The sequence below is a fragment of the Cervus elaphus genome, chromosome 19, assembly GCF_910594005.1.
Source record: "Cervus elaphus chromosome 19, mCerEla1.1, whole genome shotgun sequence".
In the NCBI taxonomy this organism is placed as follows: Eukaryota; Metazoa; Chordata; class Mammalia; order Artiodactyla; family Cervidae; genus Cervus; species Cervus elaphus.
Genome location: NC_057833.1, coordinates 84,831,152 through 84,854,554, shown reverse-complemented (window position 1 = coordinate 84,854,554; position 23,403 = coordinate 84,831,152). Strand labels below are relative to the sequence as shown.

At 36.0% G+C, this 23,403-nt stretch overlaps 1 protein-coding gene across 1 annotated transcript in view; it reads left to right on the top strand.

The window, feature by feature from the left end:
- Positions 1–23,403, top strand: part of STAG1 (stromal antigen 1) — a 499,198-nt gene that overhangs the window by 147,848 nt on the left and 327,947 nt on the right. Inside the window, exon 4 of the mRNA XM_043874053.1 lies at positions 18,169–18,333. Coding sequence (XP_043729988.1) covers positions 18,169–18,333 — 165 coding nt within the window. The remainder of the gene's footprint in view (positions 1–18,168; positions 18,334–23,403) is intronic.

Below are 23,403 nucleotides of genomic sequence, written 5' to 3'. Positions count from 1 at the left end.
TCTCATAAATATTATCTTTTAAAAATTAGTTTGTTGATTTGACTCATGATCTACCTATCACAATCAGTGGCTATGTTATTTAACCAGTTATTATATATATATGTCCTTTGTAGTGACTTAAAAATGTTTTTTATGTTAATTTTGTTCTATCAATATTTGTCTGTTTGCCACAGTTTCTTATTCGATTCAGTGAAACTCCATAGCTTTTACTTTCCAAGACAGTCTAACAACAACAAAGAAAGGGGTAGAAGGGTGACTTCTACAGTTTTCTTTACACTTGATTTTATCTTTCGCCTTTATGTAAAGTAAAAAAATAGTGGAGGAAAAGACATATATTATAGACACTCTTTATAATCCTTAATTTTGTAGAAGTATTTGATGCTATGGTATTCCTTTAAAAAACATTTTGGGCAAAGTGAGAGTCTTGTACGTAGAAGCAGTAGACTCTTTTAGTTTGTCTTACTACCATATGGTTTTTCTTTCTTTTTTTTTTTTCCTCATTTATTTTTGTTAGTTGGAGGCTAATTACTTTACAATATTGTACTGATTTTTGCCATACATTGACATGAATCAGCTATGGATTTACATGTGTTCCTCTTCCTGACCCCCCATCCTGCCTCATACGGTTTTTCTAAGACTATTGGCAAGTCACATTGCTTTCTCTATGATTCATTGTTTATAAGTACACATTTTGAAATAAGACTATAAAGTTTCTTGAAAATAGTAGAGTAAACTGCAAACATGATTGCTTTCTTGAATTTGTTCCCCTCCAATTAAAATTCTTAATGATTCAGGTTAAGTGCTGTCTTCTTCAAGAACACCTTTATTATTTATTTTCCTAAACAGAATTTATCACCCCTTCAGCAGTCTGTTGTATTGTTTTTTATAACCTATTTAGTTTTGACTTGTCTACAGCTATATTCATGTAATGTTTTGCTTTCCTGATGAAAAGGAGTCTGTGTATCCAAATGCTTAGCTCTTTTGTGGTTAGAAATAAGATTTTATTTTTAGTGAAATTGGCTTTCCTGGTGGCTCAGACTGTAAAGAATCTGTCTGCAATGCAGAAGACCAGAGTTGTGTCTGTGGGTAGGGAAGATCCTCTGGATGAGGGAATGACTACCCCCTCCAGTATTCTTTCTGGAGCGTTCCATGGGCAGAGGAGCCTGGTTCGCTGAGAGTCTGACACGAGTGAAAGACTAGCACTGACTTTAGTGAAACTGCTACTACATAATCTAATATGTAAATAGTACATGTTCATCCCATGTTTCTAGAATGGAAAAACTGTCAACCATCATAGGATAGTAGCATTCTAGAGACATGTGTTAGACTCTAGTCCTTATATTCACACTCATTAGTCACATAGCTTTTTATATTTTTACCTGACTCAGACCCATTTCTTAACCTTGGAAACAAAAGAGCTGCCTGAGTTTCTACTCTGGGGTTTGTACTGCACTGATGTTTTTATGTTATTTAATCTTCACACCAGTACTGTTAAATAGGTCTTGTATGCAGTTTACAAAGTAGAAAACAAAAAAAGAAAGTGGCTGAGATCACGTTGCATAAGGAACAAAGCTAGAATTTAAATTCATAACCTACCTCCCGAATTCTTTCCCTCAAGAATGCCAAAACACCAAGATGTTACTTAAAATTGAGAGGTATAATTGTCAGAATGATCATATTTGAGTTATGCCACAGTACCTGTTCTGAAGATGGCTTGGGCACTTTCCATCAACTGGCTCCATTTTGAACAGTTCTAAGTTTTGGTTGATAAACTCTTTGTTACTGCTCATTCTTGTTAAAAGGACTTCATGGATCTCTGATTTTACTAGTTTACTCAGTGAAATGAAGAAAAGTTGTATAAGGACCTCTGCCTTGGGAAGCATTATTTTCCTTATTTCTAAATTCTTAGTAGACATCCCATTTTTGGTGTTTCTTTTTAGTATGTTACTTCAGAGACTTTTCTTACTGAACTGTTATTTTGCAGATGTCCTAATTCGTACTTGTTATTATTGTGGCTGTGAAAGGATGATGCTATCCAAGAGTTTCACTCAATATATCAGATGATCTGGAAGACCCAGCAGTGGCCACAGGACTAGAGAAGGTCAATCCTCATCCCAGTTCCCAAGAAGGGGTAGTGCTAAAGAATGTTCAAATCATAGGACAGTTTTAGTTATCTCCCTTGCTAGTAGGTCATGCTTAAAATCTTGCATGCTAGGCTTCAGCATTATGTGAACCAAGAACTTCCAGACGTCCTCGCTGGGTTTAGAAAAGGCAGAGGAACCAGAGATCAAATTGCCAACATCTGTTGGATAGTAGAGAAAGCTAGGGAATACCAGAAAAAACATCTGTTTCATTGACTGTGCTAAAGCCTTTAACTGTGTGGATCATAACAAACTGTGGAAAGCTCTTAAAGAGGTGGAAATAGACCATCTTACCTGTCTCCTGAGAAACCTGTATGTGAGTCAAGAAGCAACAGTTCACACCCTGTATGGAACAACTGATTGGTTCAGGATTGAGAAAGGAATATGACAGGGCTGTCTGCTGTCACCGTGTTTGTTTATATGCTGAGCACATTATGAGAAATGTGGGACTGAACCATTTACAATCTGGAATCAAAATAGACAGTAGAAACATCAACAAACTCAGATATGCAGATGATACCACTCTAATGGTAGAAAACTAAGAGGAATCAAAGAGCTTCTTGATGAGGGTGAAGGAGGAGAGTAAAAGAACTGGCTTAGAACTAAGTATTAAAAAACTAAGACCATGGCATCCAGCCCCATTACTTCATGGCAAATACAAGGGGAAAGGTGGAAGTAGTGACAGAGTTCCTCTTCTTGAATTCTAAAATCACTGCAGATGGTGACTGTAGCCATGAAATCAGAAGATGTTTGCTTCTTGGCAGGAAAGTTATGACAAACCTAGACAGTGTTTTGAAAAGCAGAGACATTACTCTGCTGATGAAAGAAAGAAAGAAAGAAAGTTATGACAAACCTAGACAGTGTGTTGAAAAGCAGACATTACTCTGCTGACAAAGGTCCGTATATTCAAGGCTATGGTCTTCCTACTGGTCACACATGGTTGTAAGAGCAGGACATAAAGAAGGCAGAACACCAAAGAATTGATGCCTTCAATCTGTGGTTCTGGAGAAGACTCTTAAGAGTCTCTTGAACTGCAAGGAGATTAAACTAGTCAAGCTTAAGGGAAATCAAGCCTGCATATTCCTTGAAAGGACTGAAGCTGAAGCTTCAGTGTTTGGTCATCTGATGTGAACAGCTGACTCATTGGAAAAGTCCTTGATGCTGGGAAAGATTGAGGGCAGGAGGAGAAGTCGTCATCAGAAGAAGAGATGGCTGGATGGCGTCACCGATGCAATGGACATGAACTTGTGTAAACTTTGGGAGATGGTGAGGGACAGGGAGGCCTGGTGTGCTGCATTCCATGGGGTTGCAAAGTATCAGACATGACTGGGCAACTGAACAACAACAATTCTAATAATTATTGATCTCCAAACTAACACTGTATAATATCAGGTTTATTCTACCCCTGTGATTGTATTAGGAATTAATGGACATCGTTTTCTCTGTCTACACCATCTCTAAGCTCATGTCACCCAGATTTATGTCTCCAGCTTGGACTTTACTCTAAATTCCAGACCATATCTAGTATGCATTGAGAATCATCATTTAGCTATTTAATGGTCCCAAGATATTTAAAAAAACCAAACTTTCACAATTCCTGCCCCCTGCTCAGCCCTTTTCCATAATGGCAGCTTTGTGCTTCTAGTTGCTCAGCTGTAAACCATGCAATCATTGACTCTTTCTTTCCCAGCCTATATCTAAACCATCAACATAAGTTGTCTAATTGATTTGCAAATTGCATCTGTCATTTTTTTTTTACTGTGATGCTGAGTTAAGCCGCCATCATGTGCTTTTGTTGAAACCTATCATGTGTGCTCCTGCCTCAGAGTCCTGTGTCATCTTTTCAGTGGGGTCTCCCTTATGGATGGTATCTAGAATTGCATATCTTCCCTCCTACTGCAAGGAACTTTTTTTCCTCATTGTTTGTGTGTGTTTATATTCTCCCATTTTTGTCCTCATCTTGTGTGTGTTCTCCCCTTTCTCTGTAGTACCTATTGCTGTCTAACATAGGATGTCCTTTAGTTAGTTATTCATTGTCTGTCTCCCCCTGTTAGAAGGCAAGCTGCTTGAAGTGAGGGATTTTTATCTGGTTTGTTTACTGCTGTATACTAGTATTTGACTTCAGTGACTGTTTATTGAGTTAATGAATGGTGTTTAATTTTGTTAAATCATCACTCTTTTTTTTTCCTTAGTGTGTAAAATTTTTTTAATTTTGAGATAATTTCACTCACAGATGAATTCCAAGAATTCTACAGAGAATTCCTGTGCAGATTCTTCATGCATATTGTCCAAATGTTAACATGTTACAATGTTTGCTTTATCATATTCTCTCTCTCTCTCTCTCTCTCTCTATATATATATATATATATATACACACACACAGATGCATAAATGTAAGTATACATTTATATGTACAAATCTGCTATATACCAATTATTATTTTTTAACTCTTTGAGAGTAATTTGTTGACATGATGCCACTTTACTCCTACTACTTTATTTAGTATACATTTTCTTAAAATCAGATATATTTTTCTCAACCACAGTACATGTTTGAAAAATCAGGAAAGCAGTATTTGTATAATACTGACCTTAGGTACATAAATTTTATTCAGATTTTGCCTGATATTCAAGTAATGCCCTAAATAAAAGAAAAAAATAGTTTCTTTCCCCTTGGTTCACGATCCAATCCAGGATTTCATGTTGCTTTTAGTTGTCATGTAAATCAGCATAACTGTAACCTCACCTGTCTTTAGTCTCTGGTTTAATGTTTTATTATGATTTTTGTTCTCCATTCTATTTAAGTGAGAACCAGTACTTATATTCTTAACATTGTTTAACTTTCATATTTGCGTAGGCTGAGTAGGAAAAGTAGAAAAAGAGATACAATTTTTACTTTTCTGTCCATATGTTTATACACATAGAAGATTTAGCATAGCATATGCAACAATGAGTGTCAGAAGTAGAGGTTAACAGGTGAATATATTTTTGAAAATCAGATATTCTAAATTCCTTGGTACTTTTGTTTATAATGTTACAAATTTTATGATCTATATTTTATAAACTTAAATCACTGCATAGTATTCTGCATGTAATTATCTAATTTGATTCCCTATTCTTGAACATATCTGTTAAAATTTGCTTACTAATTTAAACCATGCAGACATAAACTTATATCTCAAGAATAAATTTTGTTCTAGAGCCATAGATACTTTTTAGTCTAGATTCTTAAAAGTAGAATTTATTACTCAAAAGATATGCTATATATTTTGAAAGTTTTTGATATATGTTACTGGGTTACTTTTCACACAACAAAATATATGGCATTCCCTGTCTTACTTTTGAGTATACTGTTTGTTAAATCTTTTCTGATTTTTAAGTACTGTAATGTTTCATCAATATGTTCTGCAATAGTGGTCTTTTGTGTTTCTTTTCTGAATTGCCTATTGGTCCTTTTCCATACCACTTTTTCTATTTTTAATTTTCTAAACAATTGAAATATCTTTTAAAAATAGTTTTTGTAGCTTAAGCCTACATACTTTTATGATCAGTTTTGGAAATGTAATTATCAGTTGGATTTGTATCTATCTCCTCTTTGTCAAATCAGCTTTGTTGTTTTATTTTGAAAATGTTTTCATTGAACATTTCTTCTATATACTAACATTTAGTTCTGGCTTCCTTAATTATGCTAAAAGATACCATAATTTTTCCAGGAATCTAGAATTAAAATAGCAGTCACCATTTAATTTCCTCATCCCAAATCCCTCCCCCTCCATCCTATATGTAATGAGATTCCAAGTCTCATGAATTTTTGTTTCATAATGTCTTATACATCTGTCCCTTTTGTTACATTTCCAATGTTCCTTTCTTCAGGCTTCACTTTATAGGACTTTGTACTGTTACCTTCTTGTTTTTAAACTTTTCCCTTTTCCATCGTATTTTTTTAATTACTGCCAAGTTGACCCTTTTCTTCTTTTAAACTTGTTTGAATATTAAGAAGCACCTTTTTATTGGGGGTCATGTTCTTCTAACTTATTTTATTGTGTTTGTAAACTCATAACCTTTTATTTAGTCAAATACATCTCTTTTGTCCTTCTGTATATGGCTTGTGGTTTTTCACTTATATACCTTAGCTCATGGTGTTTATTTTCTTTTTGAAATCTTTGTTTCCTAAATTCTGTTCATGCTAATTAACTAATTTTATTAATCTTATTTAATTGACCAAGTCTCAATTTTATGCTTATCTCTTGTGTGACTTCTTTTATCAGTCAGTGAAAGTTATTTTTCCTTTCATAGAACCCTTCCAGTACTTATCTTAAAGCAAGTTTCCATGAAAAGTCCTTTTTTTTTAATATACTGTAGTTTACGGTAGTTATTTGTGTTTCTGTTTCAGTTGTTAGTTTCTGAAGATTTTACATTAAGCTACCCCACATATGTTGATATTCATTATTTGTGAAAGGATGGAGATTACTTTATATTCATACCTCATGAATAAGTTTAGGTTAGGTACAAAGAATGAAAAAAGTCAGTTTATCTCTCTGTTTCTTAAAGTTTGTAGAAAAGTTATTGTACATATAGACTGCAATTTATCCTGTAGAGAACTTTTGGGATAGAGTAGTTTTGAATAATCTTCTTGTCCAACTATGCCAACTTAAAATAGTTTACCAGAAGTGTGGATACACATTTAAATTAAGTAATATAGAGTTGTAGTAAAGCATTTGTTCTAAAGGTTGGTCTGCTGCTGCTGTTAAGTTGCTTCAGTCGTGTCTGACTCTGTGTGACCTCATAGACGGCAGCCCACTAGGCTCCCCTGTCCCTGGGATTCTCCAGGCAAGAACACTGGAGTGGGTTGTCATTTCCTTCTCCAATGCATGAAAGTGAAAAGTGAAAATGAAGTCACTCAGTTGTGTCTGACTCTTAGCGACCCCATGGACTACAGCCTACCAGGCTCCTCCATCCATGGGATTCTCCAGGCAAGAGTACACTCTGACATTAAATTGCATCATTTTCACAAAGTGAAGGATGTATATAGCTTTTTGAATTCCTGAGTCTGTTTTCCAGAAAATTCATTACTTTATACGTTGAGTCAGGGTTTGTTTTAGGAAGTTGTCCCCCACTCCCCCACAGATATTCATTCATGTCTTTTTTCCCCACAGTGTCCCTTGAATTACCTATAGCAGTGAATACCTGAACCCTGTGTACCATAGATATCTCACTTGAACTATGGTTTATGGGATTTGAAGCTTCAGTGTCCCTCCTCCACCACCAAATGACAGAATTGTATTAGGATATTGAAAAATACATTTTAAACACTGTGAGTTTTTTGAAAGGTATGTGTGCTGCTGTATAGAAGGATCAACTATTTAATATTTTTGGCACATAGTAACTGGACAATGAATATAGAAAGAAAAGTTGTGTTGAATGAGTGAAAGAAATTGTCTTAATATCTTATATTCTGTAGATTGAATCAATTTGAGCATGTCTCTTTGCTCATGATTAAATTCACGTTAGGCATATTTGATAATATTACCACTTCCTGTCACTTGGGCTATTAAGCATAAATTCTTAGAGGTAGAATAAATGAGCCTCTGTGAGATAAGACATTAGAAGCTAGCCATGCATGCTCGGTTGAGGCACATATTTGGAAGGAGGTCCACTTTCCATTAGTGGAAGAAAGATTTACTAGGCAGGTAATAGCTGGGATAAATGGAGTAACCTGACCATCTTCTACCAGGGAAACTGCATCTCTAGAATCATGAGCTACATCTGGGCTAGAGCTAGCACCTGTATTGCCTGGCAGCCTGTTATGAGGGCCCCATCCAATAGCCTGGGATTCAAGGATAGGATTTCAGTCCCTGAGACAAAGCGATAATGGATAGGACTCTAGCTCCAGGGAACTGGGTTACTGGCTAGGTTTCTAAGGCATTAGTAACCTCTCAATTAAGGCAAAGACTCAGTTTTTTTTTTTTTTTTCTATTAACTTATTTAAATTGAAGCATAGTTGATCTGTAATATTGTTAGTTTCAGGTATGCAACAAAGTGATTCAGATTATATACTTCAGATTATTTTCCATTATAGGTTATTATAAGATTGAATATATTTCTTTGCTTACAGTAAATTCTTGTTGCTTATCTGTTTTAGTTGTTTGTATCTATTAATTCCATAGTTCTGATTATCCTTTCCCCTTTAGTAACCATGTCTGTTTTCTATGTCTGTGAGTATGTTTCTGTTTTGTATATAGATACATTTGGTTTTTTTTTTTTTAGATTCCACATATGAGTGATATCATATTTGTTTTTCTCTGTCTTTATTAAATATAATATTCTCTAGGTACATCTGTGTTGCTGCAAATGGTAATATTTTTTGTTGTGCCTGAGTAATACTACATTATATATATGTGCCACATCTTCTTAAGCTAGTTGACTGTTGAGGGACACTTGGGTTGTTCCATGTCTTGACTTTTGTATTTAGTGCTGCTGTGAACATTGGGATGGATGTATCTTTTTGAATTGGAGTTTTCATTTTTCTCCTGATTTATACCCAAGAGTGGAATTGCTGGATCATATGGTAGCTTCATTTTTAGTTTTTTTTGTTTGTTTGTTTTTAAGGAACCTCCATACTGTACCATGTAACTGTATCAGTTTGTATTCCCATCAACAGTGTAGGAGGGTTCCTTTTTCTCCAGACCCTCGTCAGCATTTATATCTTGGCTTGTTGATAATAGCTATTCTGACCAGTGCGAGGTGTTCTGTTGCATTTCTTTATAGTAAAATGAAATATCAGAAAGAGAAAGCTAAAGAAAAATCCCATTTAAAGTTGTGTCAAAAATTACCTAAGAATAAACTTAACCAAGTTGAAAGGCCCGTATGCTGAAAATGATAATACATTGATAAAGGAAAGTGAAAATGATTTAAAGAAATTGAAAGATATCCCATGTTCCTAAATTGGAAGAATTAATAGTTAAAATGTCCATAGTACCCAAAGGAGTCCACAGATTTAATGCAATCTATATGAAAATGCCCATACTATTTTCACAGAACTAGACCAAATAGCCCTGAAATTTATATGGAACCCAGAATTGTCAAAGCAATACTGAGGGAACAGAACAAAGCTGGAGGGGTAACCCTTCCAGTCTTCAGACTATACTACAAAGGTATAGTAACCAAAACAGTGTGATATTGGCATGAAAAACAGGCATATAGATCAATGGAACAGAATAGAGAGCCCAGAAATAAACCCATGTGTTCACGGTCAAGTAATCTATGACAAAGGAGGCAGGAATATACAATGGGAAAAAGAAAAGGAACACCTTCTTCAATAAGTTGTGTTGGGAAAGCTGGACAGCTGTATGTAAAGTAATGAAATTAGAACATTCCCATGTACTATGTACATGAATAAACTAAAAAATGCTTTAATGACCTAAAGACATGGCACTATATTATCTCCTTGAAGAGAAAATAGGCTAGACATTCTCTGACACAAATTGTAGCAATACTTTCTTCAAGTAGTTTCCCAATGTAAAAGAAATAAAAGACAAAGAAGTAGGGCTTCATTAAACTTAAAAGCTTTTGTACAGCTTTTGCACAAAGGAAACGATCAACAAAAGAAAAGACAACCTGGGAATGGGAGAAAATATTTTTAAATGATATGGCCGACAAGGGGTTAATAACCAGAATATACAAACAACTCATACAACTCAATATTATGAAAACAAACAGCTCAGTCAAAAAAAGGCGGGGGGGGGGGTGCAGAAGACCAGAATACTTTTTCCAAAGAAGACAGACAGATGGTCAATAGGCACATGAAAAGATGTTCATCGCTAATTGTTAGAGAAATGCAAATCAAAGCCACAGATGAGATATTATTTCACACTGGTCAGTATGACTCGGTTCTTAAGGTGGCACCACTGGAAACTGGACCAGTCAAGCAAATTTGATACAGAACATCACCCATTTCTTTCCATTTCTTGTCCAGGAATGAGACTACGTTTACAGGTGTCCTAACCTTTGTATCAAAAATATGTAGCCAAGGGAGTCTGAAAAGTCACAAGAAACTAAAAGGGTAATATATATATTATTACTTTTTAAAATATTAAGCTGTACAAAAGTAATTATGATGTCAGATCATGAATTTTAAATCATTATAGCTAGGCTCAAATACATCTTTCTTAATCAAAATAGGAACCATTGCAATTAGCACATTTTTGCCAATGAGAAATAAGTTTGTTTATTCCTGTAGCATAAAAGTCAGTGCTTTGGGATTCAGTGAATTCTTGGAAAACAGTTTCTGTGTCTTGCTGGTCGTGGAAGCATTTTCCCTGCAAAAAGTTGTGAAGATGTTTGAAGAAGTGGTAACTGGTTGGCAAGAGGTCAGATGAATATGGTGGATAAAACAGAACTTTTGTCACCCAGTTCATTCAACTTTTGAAGCTTTAGTTGTGTTACGTGCATTTGGGCATCTTTGTGGAGAAGAATTGGCTCATTCTGTTTACTAATGCTGACTGCAGGCATTGCACTTTTCAGTGCATCTCAACGGTTTGCTGAGCATAATTCTCAGATATGATGGTTTTGCCAAGATTCAGAAAGCTGTGGTGGATCAGACTGGCAGCAGATGACCGAACAGTGATTGTTACCTTTTTGGGTGCAGGTTTAGCTTTGGAAAGTGTTTCGGAGCTTCTTCTTGGTCCAGCCACTGAACTGGTTGTTACCTGTTATTCCATACCATTTACTTTTTCACGCACATCACAATTCAATCGAGAAATGGTTTGTGGTGGTTGTGTAGAATAAAAGACGACACTTCAAAACGACGATTTTTTATGATCCGCGGCCAGCTTTTGAGGCACTTACGAAGCCTTTCCACCTTTCCAATTTGCTTCAAATGCCTACTGACTGTAGAATGGTTGCTATTCAGTTCCTTGACAACTTCATGAGTAGTTGTAAGAGGATCGGCTTCAATGATTCCTCTCAGTTAGTTGTCTGTTTCTGACGGTTGGCCACTATGCTCCTCATCTTCAAGTCTCTCGTGTAGTTTGCAAAACTTCTTGAACCACCACTGCACTGTGTGTTCGTTAGCAGTTCCTGGGCCAAATGCATTGTTGATGTTGTGAATTGTCTCTGCTGCTTTATGACCCATTTTGAACTCAAATTAAAAAAAAAAAAAAATCGCTTGAATTTGCTTTCTGTCTAAAAGAAATATAAAACAAAGAGCAAGTGTTAAGTCGTTAGGAAAAAAGTGAGAAATGTACATTCAAGTGATGTGTATGAGAATCACATGTATTTAACAGTGTATTCCAAAATCAACAGCAAAGTTCAACAATGCAAAACCACATTTACTTTTGCACCAGCCTAATAGCTATGTGAGGATAGAGGTTATGATGTTGGATTGTACAAGGTTGGAGAGTCTAATCAGGAGACAAATCTTCACCAGTAATTCAAACAGAAAAATGTAATGTGAGGAATTATCATTTGTTGAAAATTCTTTAATCATTTATCATTCGAGGATTGTGAATTAAGACAACTATCTCCCTGTTAGAGTGGCTGAAATCTAAGAACCTGGCAATACCAATTTCCTGGCATGAATGCGAAGCAACAGAAGCTGGAGCTCATTGCTGGTTAGAATGTGAAATGGTGTTGCCACTTTGGAAAACTGTGGAAGTTTTGTACTATGCTAAACATAGTTTTACTGTATGATCTGGTAATCCTAGATGTTTGCACAGTGGATTTGGAAGTTTTGTTTATACAAAACTTTGCATGTAAATTCTTAAAGGAGTTTTATTCCTAACTGCCAAAAATGGTGGGCAGTATGTCCACTGTTAGGTAAACAGATGACAAAACATGGTACATGCATACAGTGGAATATTGTTTACAGATAAACAGAAATGAGCTATTCAGCCACTAAAAGACATGGATCAATTTTAATTCGTTTTGTTAAAATGAAAAATACCAATATGAAAATGTATGCTGTGTGACTACAATTATATGACTGGTAAAAGACAAAACAGTAGTGGTGATTAAAAAATTGTTTTTGGAGTTTGCCCAGGGAAAGTGGGAGGGTGAAATGTGAAGCACAGGCATTTTTTAAGGTAGTGAAACTTTTTTCTGTTATATCATAATTGTGCATACGTGACAGTATGTGTTTATTAAAAATCATTGAACTTTTCATAAAAAGTGAATTTTATTAATTCACATGTTTAAAAAATCATTTATAAGGTTGGGGGAATACCAAGATGAAATGTAGAGTGTATCAATATCATCTAACTCTGTTGCTGACTTTAGTAACTTTGGAAATGAGTCTGTAAGACTGAAGTCAAAGAAAACTGCTGTACAAAGTGTATAAAAGAACTGCAATCTAGTTCATAAAATTGTTTCCCATGGGGTAGGGCTTAAAATACTGCTATATAGGTACACTGATGAGAGCCAGATTTCTCACTGTTGGAGTGGGAGTCTGTAGGTGAGTAAGGGGAAGAAGCATCCATATGCTAATGGATTAGAGTTGGAGATACCAGTTACAAAAAAAATTTGCTTAACTTAATATAGATAACAGATGATTGCATACAGAAATATTTGTAGTTATGTGTGTATATATGGAACATACATTTCATTGTTTTGCCCACTTAAGGGCCTAGAAGCAAGGGCACTCAGTATTAAGGAGCAAAACCTAGTGCCCAGATCTTCATTCCTAACAAAATTCTCTAATAAAAGGAACCAGGACTATTACCTGATTCTAAAACTGGAGAACAGAATATACAATATGAGCATGGAGAATGTTGTGTTGTCAGAAAGTAACCAAGTACTAAATAAAAAATACACACAATGGAGTATGTCTGTATTTATCACACAATAATCTGTCAAAAGGACACAGGAGACAAAACTGAAAGATCTCTCAATGGCCAAAGCTGAAACAAGTTGAAGAACAAAATAAAATAATTTTGAATTGTAATCCAAAATAAATGTTGACAGGTCTACGTTAGTATAAATGATTGAATGAATGAGAGAGAATAGAGAAATCTCCCATGCTGAAAGAATATCAAATAGTATGTATAAATGCTCAACCTCCAAGGAGGTGGAGCATAGCTTTTCACCCCTTCAATGTGGAATGCACATAGTGACTTTCTTCTAAATGGTGAAATATGGAGAGGAGAGTAAAAGTAACTTTACAGTGGAAAACCTGACAGATATCACCTCTGCCAATTGATTAACAGGTCAGCATTAAGAGTGATAAGTCATGTGTTAGACTATACACTTGATGTGAAGTGACAAAAATAACACTTTATCTCTCATATCTTCCTCTCCAAACCCATAATTCCAGTTTGGTCATGAGAAACACATCAGACAAACCCCAGTTGAGGAACGTTGTATGAAATACCTGTACAATATAAGATACTTGTCCAAAATTCCTTAAAAATTTCAAGGTCACCATAAACCAGGAAAGAATAAAAACTGTTGCAGCCCAGAGGAGCTTAGGGAGACATGATGTGAATATGTCTAAGACCCCTTGGGTGGGCTTCTAGAGCAGATCATTAAACAAAAACTAGGAACATCTGAATTAAATATGGACTTTTGTTAATGTGTCTATAGTGGTTCATTAACTGTAACATGTATCATACAAATAAGGTGTTAATAATTGATCTAATTATATATGATACATGTGGGGGTTCCTTGTACTATCTTCACGACTTTATTTTTGTATAGCTAACACTGTTCTAAAAATACTTTATTTAAAAATAAGCAGTAAATTTATTATGTATTAATCCACACACACAAATAGAGGTCAGGCTATTAACTATAATATCAAGAGGAGTGAGAGAGTACTTTGAAGAATACAAGAATAGAGAATGACGGGAGTGTGTCCTGTGAGCAGGAAGAGAAGCCTCACTATGCCGTGCTTTGTAGTGTTCCTCCAGGGCATTTTAGTTACCATTGCAGCAGATGACAAGAGAAATGTTTACTGAATCCAGTTCCAGCATCACAAAATGGGGCAAAATAGAGTACATTTGGAGAACAGTAAATTGATAACCAAAACAGACTGGTATGAGAAAGAACTAAACCACTCAAGAAAGCATATAAAGATTGAGAAAATGCTTAGCAGAGACCTAAGGTAACACTTGACGGGTAAGGAATATAGGGAGGGAAGAGATATCTGAAACACATAGGGATAATGTGGCTTGCTGGGAGAGTTGCAAAAAATGTCCGTTTAGCAACATTAATTTTACTGGTGAGTTTGGTCAGGAACTCCAATGAGTTTATATATAAGTGAAATTTATGGGAATGATAACAAGAATAGTGACTCCAAGCTACTCTATCTTGACTCTAAAGGTGAGACATAGATAAGGTGATAGCAGGTGTTGACTTTTCTTTGTAAGTTGGGGGCATGGGATGGGTTGTTAATTGAAGAATGTGCCTTGTCTAACTCAGTGAAACTATGAGCCATGCCCTGTAGGGCCACCCAAGTTGGATGGGTCATGGTGGAGAGTTGTGGCAAAATGTGGTCCACTAGAGAACTGAATGATAAACCACTTCAGTATTCTTGCCTCGAGAACCCCATGAACAGTATGAAAAGGCAAAAAGATAGGACACTGGAAGATGAACTCCCCAGGTCAGTAGGTGCCTAATATGCTACTGGAGAAGAGTAGAGCAATACTCCAGAAAGAATGAAGAGACAGAGCCAAAGCAGAAAAAACCCAGTTGTGGACCGACTGGTAATGAAAGTAAAGTATGATGCTATAAAGAACAGTGTTGCACAGACACTTGGAATGTTAGGTTCGTGAATCAAGGTAAATTGGAAGTGATCAAACAGGAGATGGAAAGAGTGAACACTGACATTTTAGGAATCAGGGAACTTAAAATGGACCAGAATGGGCAAATTTAATTCAGATAACCATTATATCTACTACTGTGGGCAAGAATCCCTTAGAAGAAATGGAGTAGCCATCATATAGTCAACAGAGGAGTCTGAAATGCAGTACTTAGGTGCAATCTCAAAAACAACAGAATGATCTTTGTTGGTTTCCATGGCAAACCATTCAGTATCACAGTAACCCAAGTCTATAGCCCAACCAGTAATGCTGAAGAAGCTGAGGTTGAATGGTTCTATGAAGTCCTACAAGGTCTTCTAGAACTAACACCCCCAAAAGGTGTCCTTTTCATCATAGCAGACTGAATGCAAAAGTAGAAAGTCAAGAGATACCTGGAGTAACAGGCAAGTTTGGCCTTGGAGTACAAAATGAAGCAGGGCAAAGACTAACGAGTTTTGCCAAGAGAATGCACTGGTCATAGCAACCACCCTCTTGCAACAAGACAAGAGCTGAATCTACATGTGGACATCACCAAATGGTCAATACCCAAATCAGATTGATTATATTCTTTGCAGCGAAAGCTGGAGAAGCTCTATACAGTCAGCAAAAAGAAGATCAGGAGCTGACTGTGGTTCAAATCATGAACTCCTTATTGCCAAATTCAGACTTAAATTGAAGAAAGTAGGGAAAACCACTAGGCCATTCAGGTATGACCTAAATCAAATCCCTTAAGATTATACAGTGGAAGGGACAAATAAATTCAGGGGATTAGATCTGATAGACAGAGTGCCTGAAGAACTATGGACAGCGGTTTGTGACATTGTTCAGGAGGTGTTGATCAAAACCATCCCCAAGAAAAAGAAATATAGAAAGGCAAAATGGTTGTCTGAGGAGGCCTTTGAAATAGCTGAGAAAAGAAGAGAAGCAAAAGGCAAAGGAGAAAAGGAAAGATACATCCATCTGAATGCAGAGTTCCAAAAACAGCAAGGAGATATAAGAAAGCCTTCCATAGTGATCAATGCAGAGAAATAGAGGAAGACAATAGAATGGGAAAGACTAGAGATCTCTTGAAGATTAGAGATACTGAGGGAATATTTCTTGCAAAGATGGGCACAATAAAGGAGAGAAATGGTATGGACCTAATAGAAGCAGAATATAGAAGATTTGGTGGCAAGAATACACAGAAGAACTATACAAAAAGATGTTAATGACCCAGATAACCACGATGATATGATCACTCACCTCAAGCCAGACATCCTGAAATGTGAAGCCAAGTGGGCCTTAGGAAGCATCACTAGGAACAATGTTAGTGGAGGTGATGGAATTCCAGTTGAGCTATTTCAGATCCTAAAAGATGATGCTGTTAAAGTGCTGCACTCAATATGCCAGCAAATGTGGAAAACTCAGAATGGCCACAGGAATGGAAAATGTCAGTTTTCATCCCAATCCCAGAGAAAAGTAATGCTAAAAAAGTTCAAACTACTGCACAATTGCACTCATCTCACACTGTAGCAAAGTAATGCTCCAGATTCTCCAGGCTAGGTTCAACAATAAATGAAGAGTACAGATGTTCAAGCTGGATTTAGAAAAGGCAGAGGAACCAGAGATCAAATTGCCAACATACATTGGATCATTGAAAAAGCAAGAGAATTCCAGCAAAACTTTCCTTTATTGACTATTTCAAATGCTGTGACTGTGTACATCACAGCAAACTGTAGAAAATTCTTAAAGAGATGGGAATACTGTACCTGCCTCCTGAGAAATCCATATGCAGGTCAAGAAGCAACAGTTAGAACCATATATGAAATCACGGACTGGTTCTAACTTGGGAAAGGAGTACGTCATGACTGTCTGTTGTCACCCTGCTTACTTAACTTCTCTGCAGAGTATGTAATGAGAAATACTGGGCTGGATGAAGTATAAGCTGGAATCAAGTTTCCTGGGAGAAATATTATTAATCTCAGATATGCAGTTGATAACCACCCTTATGGCAGAAAGCGAAGAGGAACTAAAGAGCCTTCTGATGAAAGTGAAAGAGGAGAGTGAAAAAGCTGGCTTAAAACTCAGCATTCAGTAAACTAAGATCATGGCGTCTGGTCCCATCACTTCATGGCAAATACATGGGGAAACAATGGAAATAGTGAGAGGCTTTATTTTTTGGGCTCCAAAATCACTGCAAATGGTGACTGCACTATGAAATTAAAAGATGCTTGCCCCTTTGAAGGAAAGCTGTGACAAACCTAGATAACATATTAGAAAACAGAGACATTATTTTGCCAACAAAGGTCTGTCTAGTCAAAGCTATGGCTTTTCCTACAGTCATGTATGGATGTGCGAGTTGCACCATAAAGAAAGCTGAGTGCCAAAGAACTGATATTTTTGAACTGTGGGGTTGGAGAAGACTCTTGAGAGTCCCTTGGACAGCAGGGATATCAAACCAGTCAATCCTGAAGGAAATCAATGCTAAATGTTCATTGGAAGGATTGATGTGAAGGTGAAACTCCAATACTTTGGCCATCTGATGAGAAGAAATGACTCACTGGAAAAGACCCTGATGCTGGGAAAGATTGAAGAGGGGAGAAGAAGGTGACAACAGAGGATGAGATGGTTGGATGGCATCACTGACTCAATGGACGTGTTTGAGCAAGCTCCGGGAGTTGGTGATCGACAGGGAAGCCTATTGTGCTTCAGTCCATGTGGTGGCAAAGAGTCAGACATGACTGAGCGACTGAACTGAACTGACTGAAAAAAACTTGAAGGCCATAATATTTGCCATATTTTTATTACTTGGGATGGTTCCAAAAATTGTCAATATATATTTGTTGCATGACTGAATAAGAAATATTTTAGTACTTAAGTTGAAGGAGAAGATGAACATGCCAAGTTGTGCACGTAGCATTCTGTTGAACATGATTTCTGAGGAAGTCTAGTCTTGAGGTTGGTAATAAGAACATGTTAAGACGGGGTCGTGTTTGGGGACAGGGTTACAGCATTGTCATTATTGTACAAAATAGTAAATCTTTTTCTTTTCATACCTTGTATAAATTAACTTGTACTTTGCTGTTTGCACTTTTTAAAAAATCATTACAAACATTGTAAAGCTTCTTTTGAAATTATCTCTTACCTATCATAGTGCTAACTTCCCTTTCACAGGCTCAAACATAATTTGAGATCACTCTCCATAAGGCAGGTATGCCTGCATTTAATTTTGCTTTTCCTCTTTATTTTATTCAGTCTACAAATAAGAAACCTCGAAAATCACCAGGAGAGAAGAGTAGAATTGAAGCTGGGGTTAGAGGAACAGGCCGTGGAAGAGCTAATGGGCACCCTCAACAGAATGGTGAAGGGGAGCCTGTCACATTATTTGAAGTGGTGAAACTGGGGAAAAGTGCAATGCAGGTAAACTTTAAGTTTTCTATCTTACTAATAAAGCAATATAGGGTCAATTACATATAAAACCTGTTAAGTGTGCATTTTGACATTTTTATACAATTGTTGATGGTGTAGTCAAGGTTAGTAAAGGTTTTTCTTTGCTTGTTTTGGAAAAGTGTCAGGAAAGGCATATTGTTTAATAGTAAGTTAACATTACAAATTTTAGATTGCATTATGTTTAATAAAATAATTTGCATATAGTAGGAATTGCTTGAGAATTTGTATTGCCTCAATCATGTGTGTATTTTTAGAATTTGACTTAATGTAAGTAACATGTGTATTGAAGAATATTTGAAAGAAGAAAGGGTGTAAAAAATGCTTAAGTAGTGAATTAGAAATAACCACAGTTAATATTTTATGGATACTTGTGTTTGTGTGATCTCTTATAACTTCTTACACTGTTTTTTCTGCCCTCATTCACTCAACAGGTGTCATTAAATAGTCTCATCTTTATTGGCTTCTGACTAATTCATTTTAAGGATAAACTATAAGTATTATGATTCCTTTAGTGTGTGTTTACACTTTTAGAATATTTTAAAATTTATGCATCATTTGTATTTAGTTCCTTACATCTTCTTTTCATTTTAAAGGACTAGAGGTAAAATTATTTTAAGAATATTTCTTAACTATGTAGTAATAAATACCATTTTATTCTCCAGATTTTGTACTAGTTTATCTTTCACCAGAAGTGTAGCTAGCAATTGGATATATTATATTTAAGAATTACTTGGCAATATAGATAAAGCCTGTAATTCATTATTTTAATTTCCATTTTTTAATTACTAATGATTGTATGTTAAATTTTTCAATTTTGTATTTGCTCATTTTTGATACTTCATTTTCAATGTAAGTGTGAAAGTTGGGTAATTTATGAAACCGATTTACTTTTAGAACCAAAAGCAGGCAACTTTTCATTACTATACCTTTTATTTTTTATATGTATTTCTTTTTGAATTCCTTACAGGGCTTTGGTGTATGTTACCAGATTGATCTGTTCAGGAATCTTGGAATTTGTATGGGAAGGGGACGGTGCTGGAGTGGTGGGATGATGCTAAATGGTGAAAGAAATATTGAATTCCCAGTTATTCAAAGCAATGGACAACATTAAAGTATATAAGTATAATTTTGAAATACATTAAGTGATTTTTAGCCATTAAGCTTGATAGTTTCCATTGCAGATACAAACTGCAATAGAAAAATTGTTAACAGGCTATAGAAATACTAATGGAAATCTATTTATTGCCTCTCATCCGTAGGTAGAGACACAAGCAGAAAATCAAGGAAATTAAATTTAAAAATTGCATTTCATTATTTTGCTTTCTTTTTTCATGCAAAAGTTTATTTTTCCGGCTTTTACTTAATATGAATCAAATCTTCAATATTTATTGTGAACAAAATGTAGTCATTTGATTTCGCTATACACTGCTGCTGCTGCTAAGTCGCTTCAGTCGTGTCCAATTCTGTGCAACCCCATAGACAGCAGCCCACCAGACTCCCCCATCCCTGGGATTCTCCAGGCAAGAACGCTGGAGTGGGTTGAATTTCCTTCTCCAGTGTGTGAAAGTGAAGTTGCTCAGTCCTGTCCGACTCTTAGTGACCGCATGGACTGCAGCGTACTAGGCTTCTCCATCCATGGGATTTTCCAGGCAAGAGTACTGGAGTGGGTTGCCATTGCCTTCTCCATGATATACACTAGTGATGAGTATAAGATTTTTTTCTTTTTCACCGACTGTCTTCTGTATTCTTCATCTACAGTACTCTTACCTATTGTTGTTTTCATACTTTATTCTCTTTAAATTATTTTGGATTCATATTTTATAAAGGGTAAAGATTAGTAGTCAGAACCTTGGTACCTTCCAGAATTTGGTTTTAACTCACTTTTTCAACTTTTTCTCACTATTTTTCTATTGAAAGTGACCCTATGCATTTTTTACTTTGCTGTGATTTTTCTCTTATTCTTTTTATGTTTTTGTTTCCTAGCTGTATTCAAATTAATATACAAACTGCTGTAATTTTTTCCATTTTATTCAGCATTCTGTTGTGGGCATTTTTTTCCAGTGGACTAACCTTACAATTCTTTTTTTCCATTTATTTTTATTAGTTGGAGGCTAATTACTTTACAGTATTGTAGTGGTTTTTGCCATACATTGACATGAATCACCCATGCATTTACATGTATTCCCCATCCCGATCCCTCCTCCCACCTCCCTCTCTACCTGATCCCTCTGGGTCTTCCCAGTGCACCAGGCCTGAGCACTTGTCTCATGCATCCAGCCTGGGCTGGTGATCTGTTTCACCCTACATAATATACATGTTTCGATGCTGATCTCTCAAAACATCCCACCCTCGCCTTCTCCCACAGAGTCCAAAAGTCTGTTCTGCACATCTGTGTCTCTTTTTCTGTTTTGCATATAGGGTTATCATTACCATCTTTCTAAATTCCATATATATGTGTTAGTATGCTGTAATGTTCTTTATCTTTCTGGCTTACTTCACTCTGTATAATGGGCTCCAGTTTCATCCATCTCGTTAGAACTGATTCAAATGAATTCTTTTTAATGGCCGAGTAATAGTCCATGGTGTATATGTACCACAGCTTCCTTATCCATTCATCTGCTGATGGGCATCTAGGTTGCTTCCATGTCCTGGCTATTATAAACAGTGCTGTGATGAACATTGGGGTGCACGTGTCTCTTTCAGATCTGGTTTCCTCAGTGTGTATGCCCAGCAGTGGGATTGCTGGGTCGTATGGGAGTTCTATTTCCAGTTTTTTAAGGAATCTCCACACTGTTCTCCATAATGACTGTACTAGTTTGCATTCCCACCAACAGTGTAAGAGGGTTCCTTTTTCTCCACACCCTCTCCAGCATTTATTGTTTGTAGACTTTACCGCAGCAGCTATTCTGCCCGGCGTGTAATGGTACCTCATTGTGGTTTTGATTTGCATTTCTCTGATAATGAGTGATGTTGAGCACCTTTTCATGGGTTTGTTAGCCATCTGTATGTCTTCTTTGGAGAAATGTCTGTTTAGTTCTTTGGCCCATTTTTTGATTGGGTCATTTATTTTTCTGGAATTGAGCTGCAGGAGTTGCTTGTATATTTTTGAGGTTAATCCTTTGTCTGTTGCTTCGTTTGCTATTATTTTCTCCCATTCTAAAGGCTGTCTTTTCACTTTGTGTATAGTTTCCTTTGTTGTGCAAAAGGTTTTAAGTTTCATTAGGTCCCATTAGTTTATTTTTGCTTTTATTTCCAATATTCTGGGAGGTAGGTCAGAGAGGATCCTGCTGTGATTTATGTCAGAGAGTGTTTTGCCTATGTTCTCCTCTAGGAGTTTTATAGTTTCTGGTCTTACATTTAGATCTTTAACCTTACAGTTTTTAACGTTTATATACTATAACATGTCTGAGCCATGATTTATCTAATTAGTTTTCTTTTGCACTGCTTTATTGTTTAAGAAGGATAAGTATATTTACGATAACTATTTAAACGTAGTTTTATTCTGTTAAAAATAGTACTTCTTTGAAGATCTTTATATATCCCTATGAAATATTGCCTGTAGGAATCCTTTGTAATGTAAATTCCTGAAAGTGGTCACTGAGCGGGAGGAATGCTTAAAAATTCATGTTTAAAAAATGAATGCAGGTCTTTTAATGAAGTTGGCACAGTAATTTCAGTGTTTATTATTTATCCCTTCATTTCAAATATAAAGTAATGAAAGACAAAGTACTAAAAAGAGGGTAGACATTAATGGGTTTAGAAACTAAATGTTTCTGTGGTTTATATAGAAAAAAAATTCCTAGTGGTCAGCATTAGGTTTAAGGTGGCAGAAGTAGATACTTGGAGCCAAGAGTTTGGATCTTGTATGTTTAAAGGATGTAAGGTGCTTCATGAAGCATGTGTGAATAAAGTTAGGCTTAAAATACATGAAGCCAGGGCCTAAGATGAGACCCCATACTTGGAAGGGAGATGGAAGAAAGCCACTGATAACTGATACATAGGCTAAGGCTTGTGTTTAAGGGGATCATATTAATAAATATCTTAGGTTACCTGTGAGACTCTGCTTTATGCTTATCATCCATGTAGTTAACTAATAGAGATTTCTTTACTGCTTAGGATGGCCCTAGTTTGGATACTGGCTTATGCTAAAACCCCACTTTTTGGATATTGTGATGCAGGAAAGGAGAGGATGGACATAGTCCTTATAATCAGGACCTGAATTAAATTGACTGCTTTCTTGGTTGGGGAGGGAGTCTTTAAAAATCTCCTGTATCATCTTGGAGCAGGAAGTTCTTTTTAAGCCCACTGTACGATCTAGTTCTCCATGTAGTGAGTAGATGGAGCAGAGATAATCTCAAAAACATAGGAAGGGGTAAATAATAAAAGAAGTATGTTTAAGTTTCCATAGAGATGAAAGAAATTCTACCTAATACTAAAGAGGAAATAAACTTAGTAAATAGACTTTTCTGAGGTTAAAAAGCTACATTAGATGCCATCAAAGGAAGAATTCAAGAATTGGCATTCATTAGGCATTTGTTCAGAATGTAGCCCAGAAATAAAAAAGTAAATATGAAAGAGCAGTTGAGTGACTTTGCTGTAGATTGAAAGGGTTCCAAAATATGCAGGGGAAGAATTCCAAGGGAATAGAAGAGACATAGGTTTTGACGAGGTAGTCTTGTAGAAATTTTCAGTTACATTTCCTTGGATCTAGAGTTTGTTGTCAGGAGTAAGTAAGATAAGTGAGAATCATTACACAGGCATTCCTTGTTGTTGTTTTTTTTTTCCTGTGCTTCACAGATACTGCATTTTTCACAAATTGAAGGCTTATGGCAACCGTTCATCGAACAAGTCTATAAACACCATTTTTCCAACAGCATTATCTTTTAATTAAGGTAACTACAATGATTTTTTAGACACAAATGTTTCTGCACACGTAATATAATATGATGTGAACATAACTTTTATATAAACTGAGAAAACAATTCATGTGACTCACTGTATTGTAATATTTGCTGTGATGCAGTGGTCTGAAACCAAATC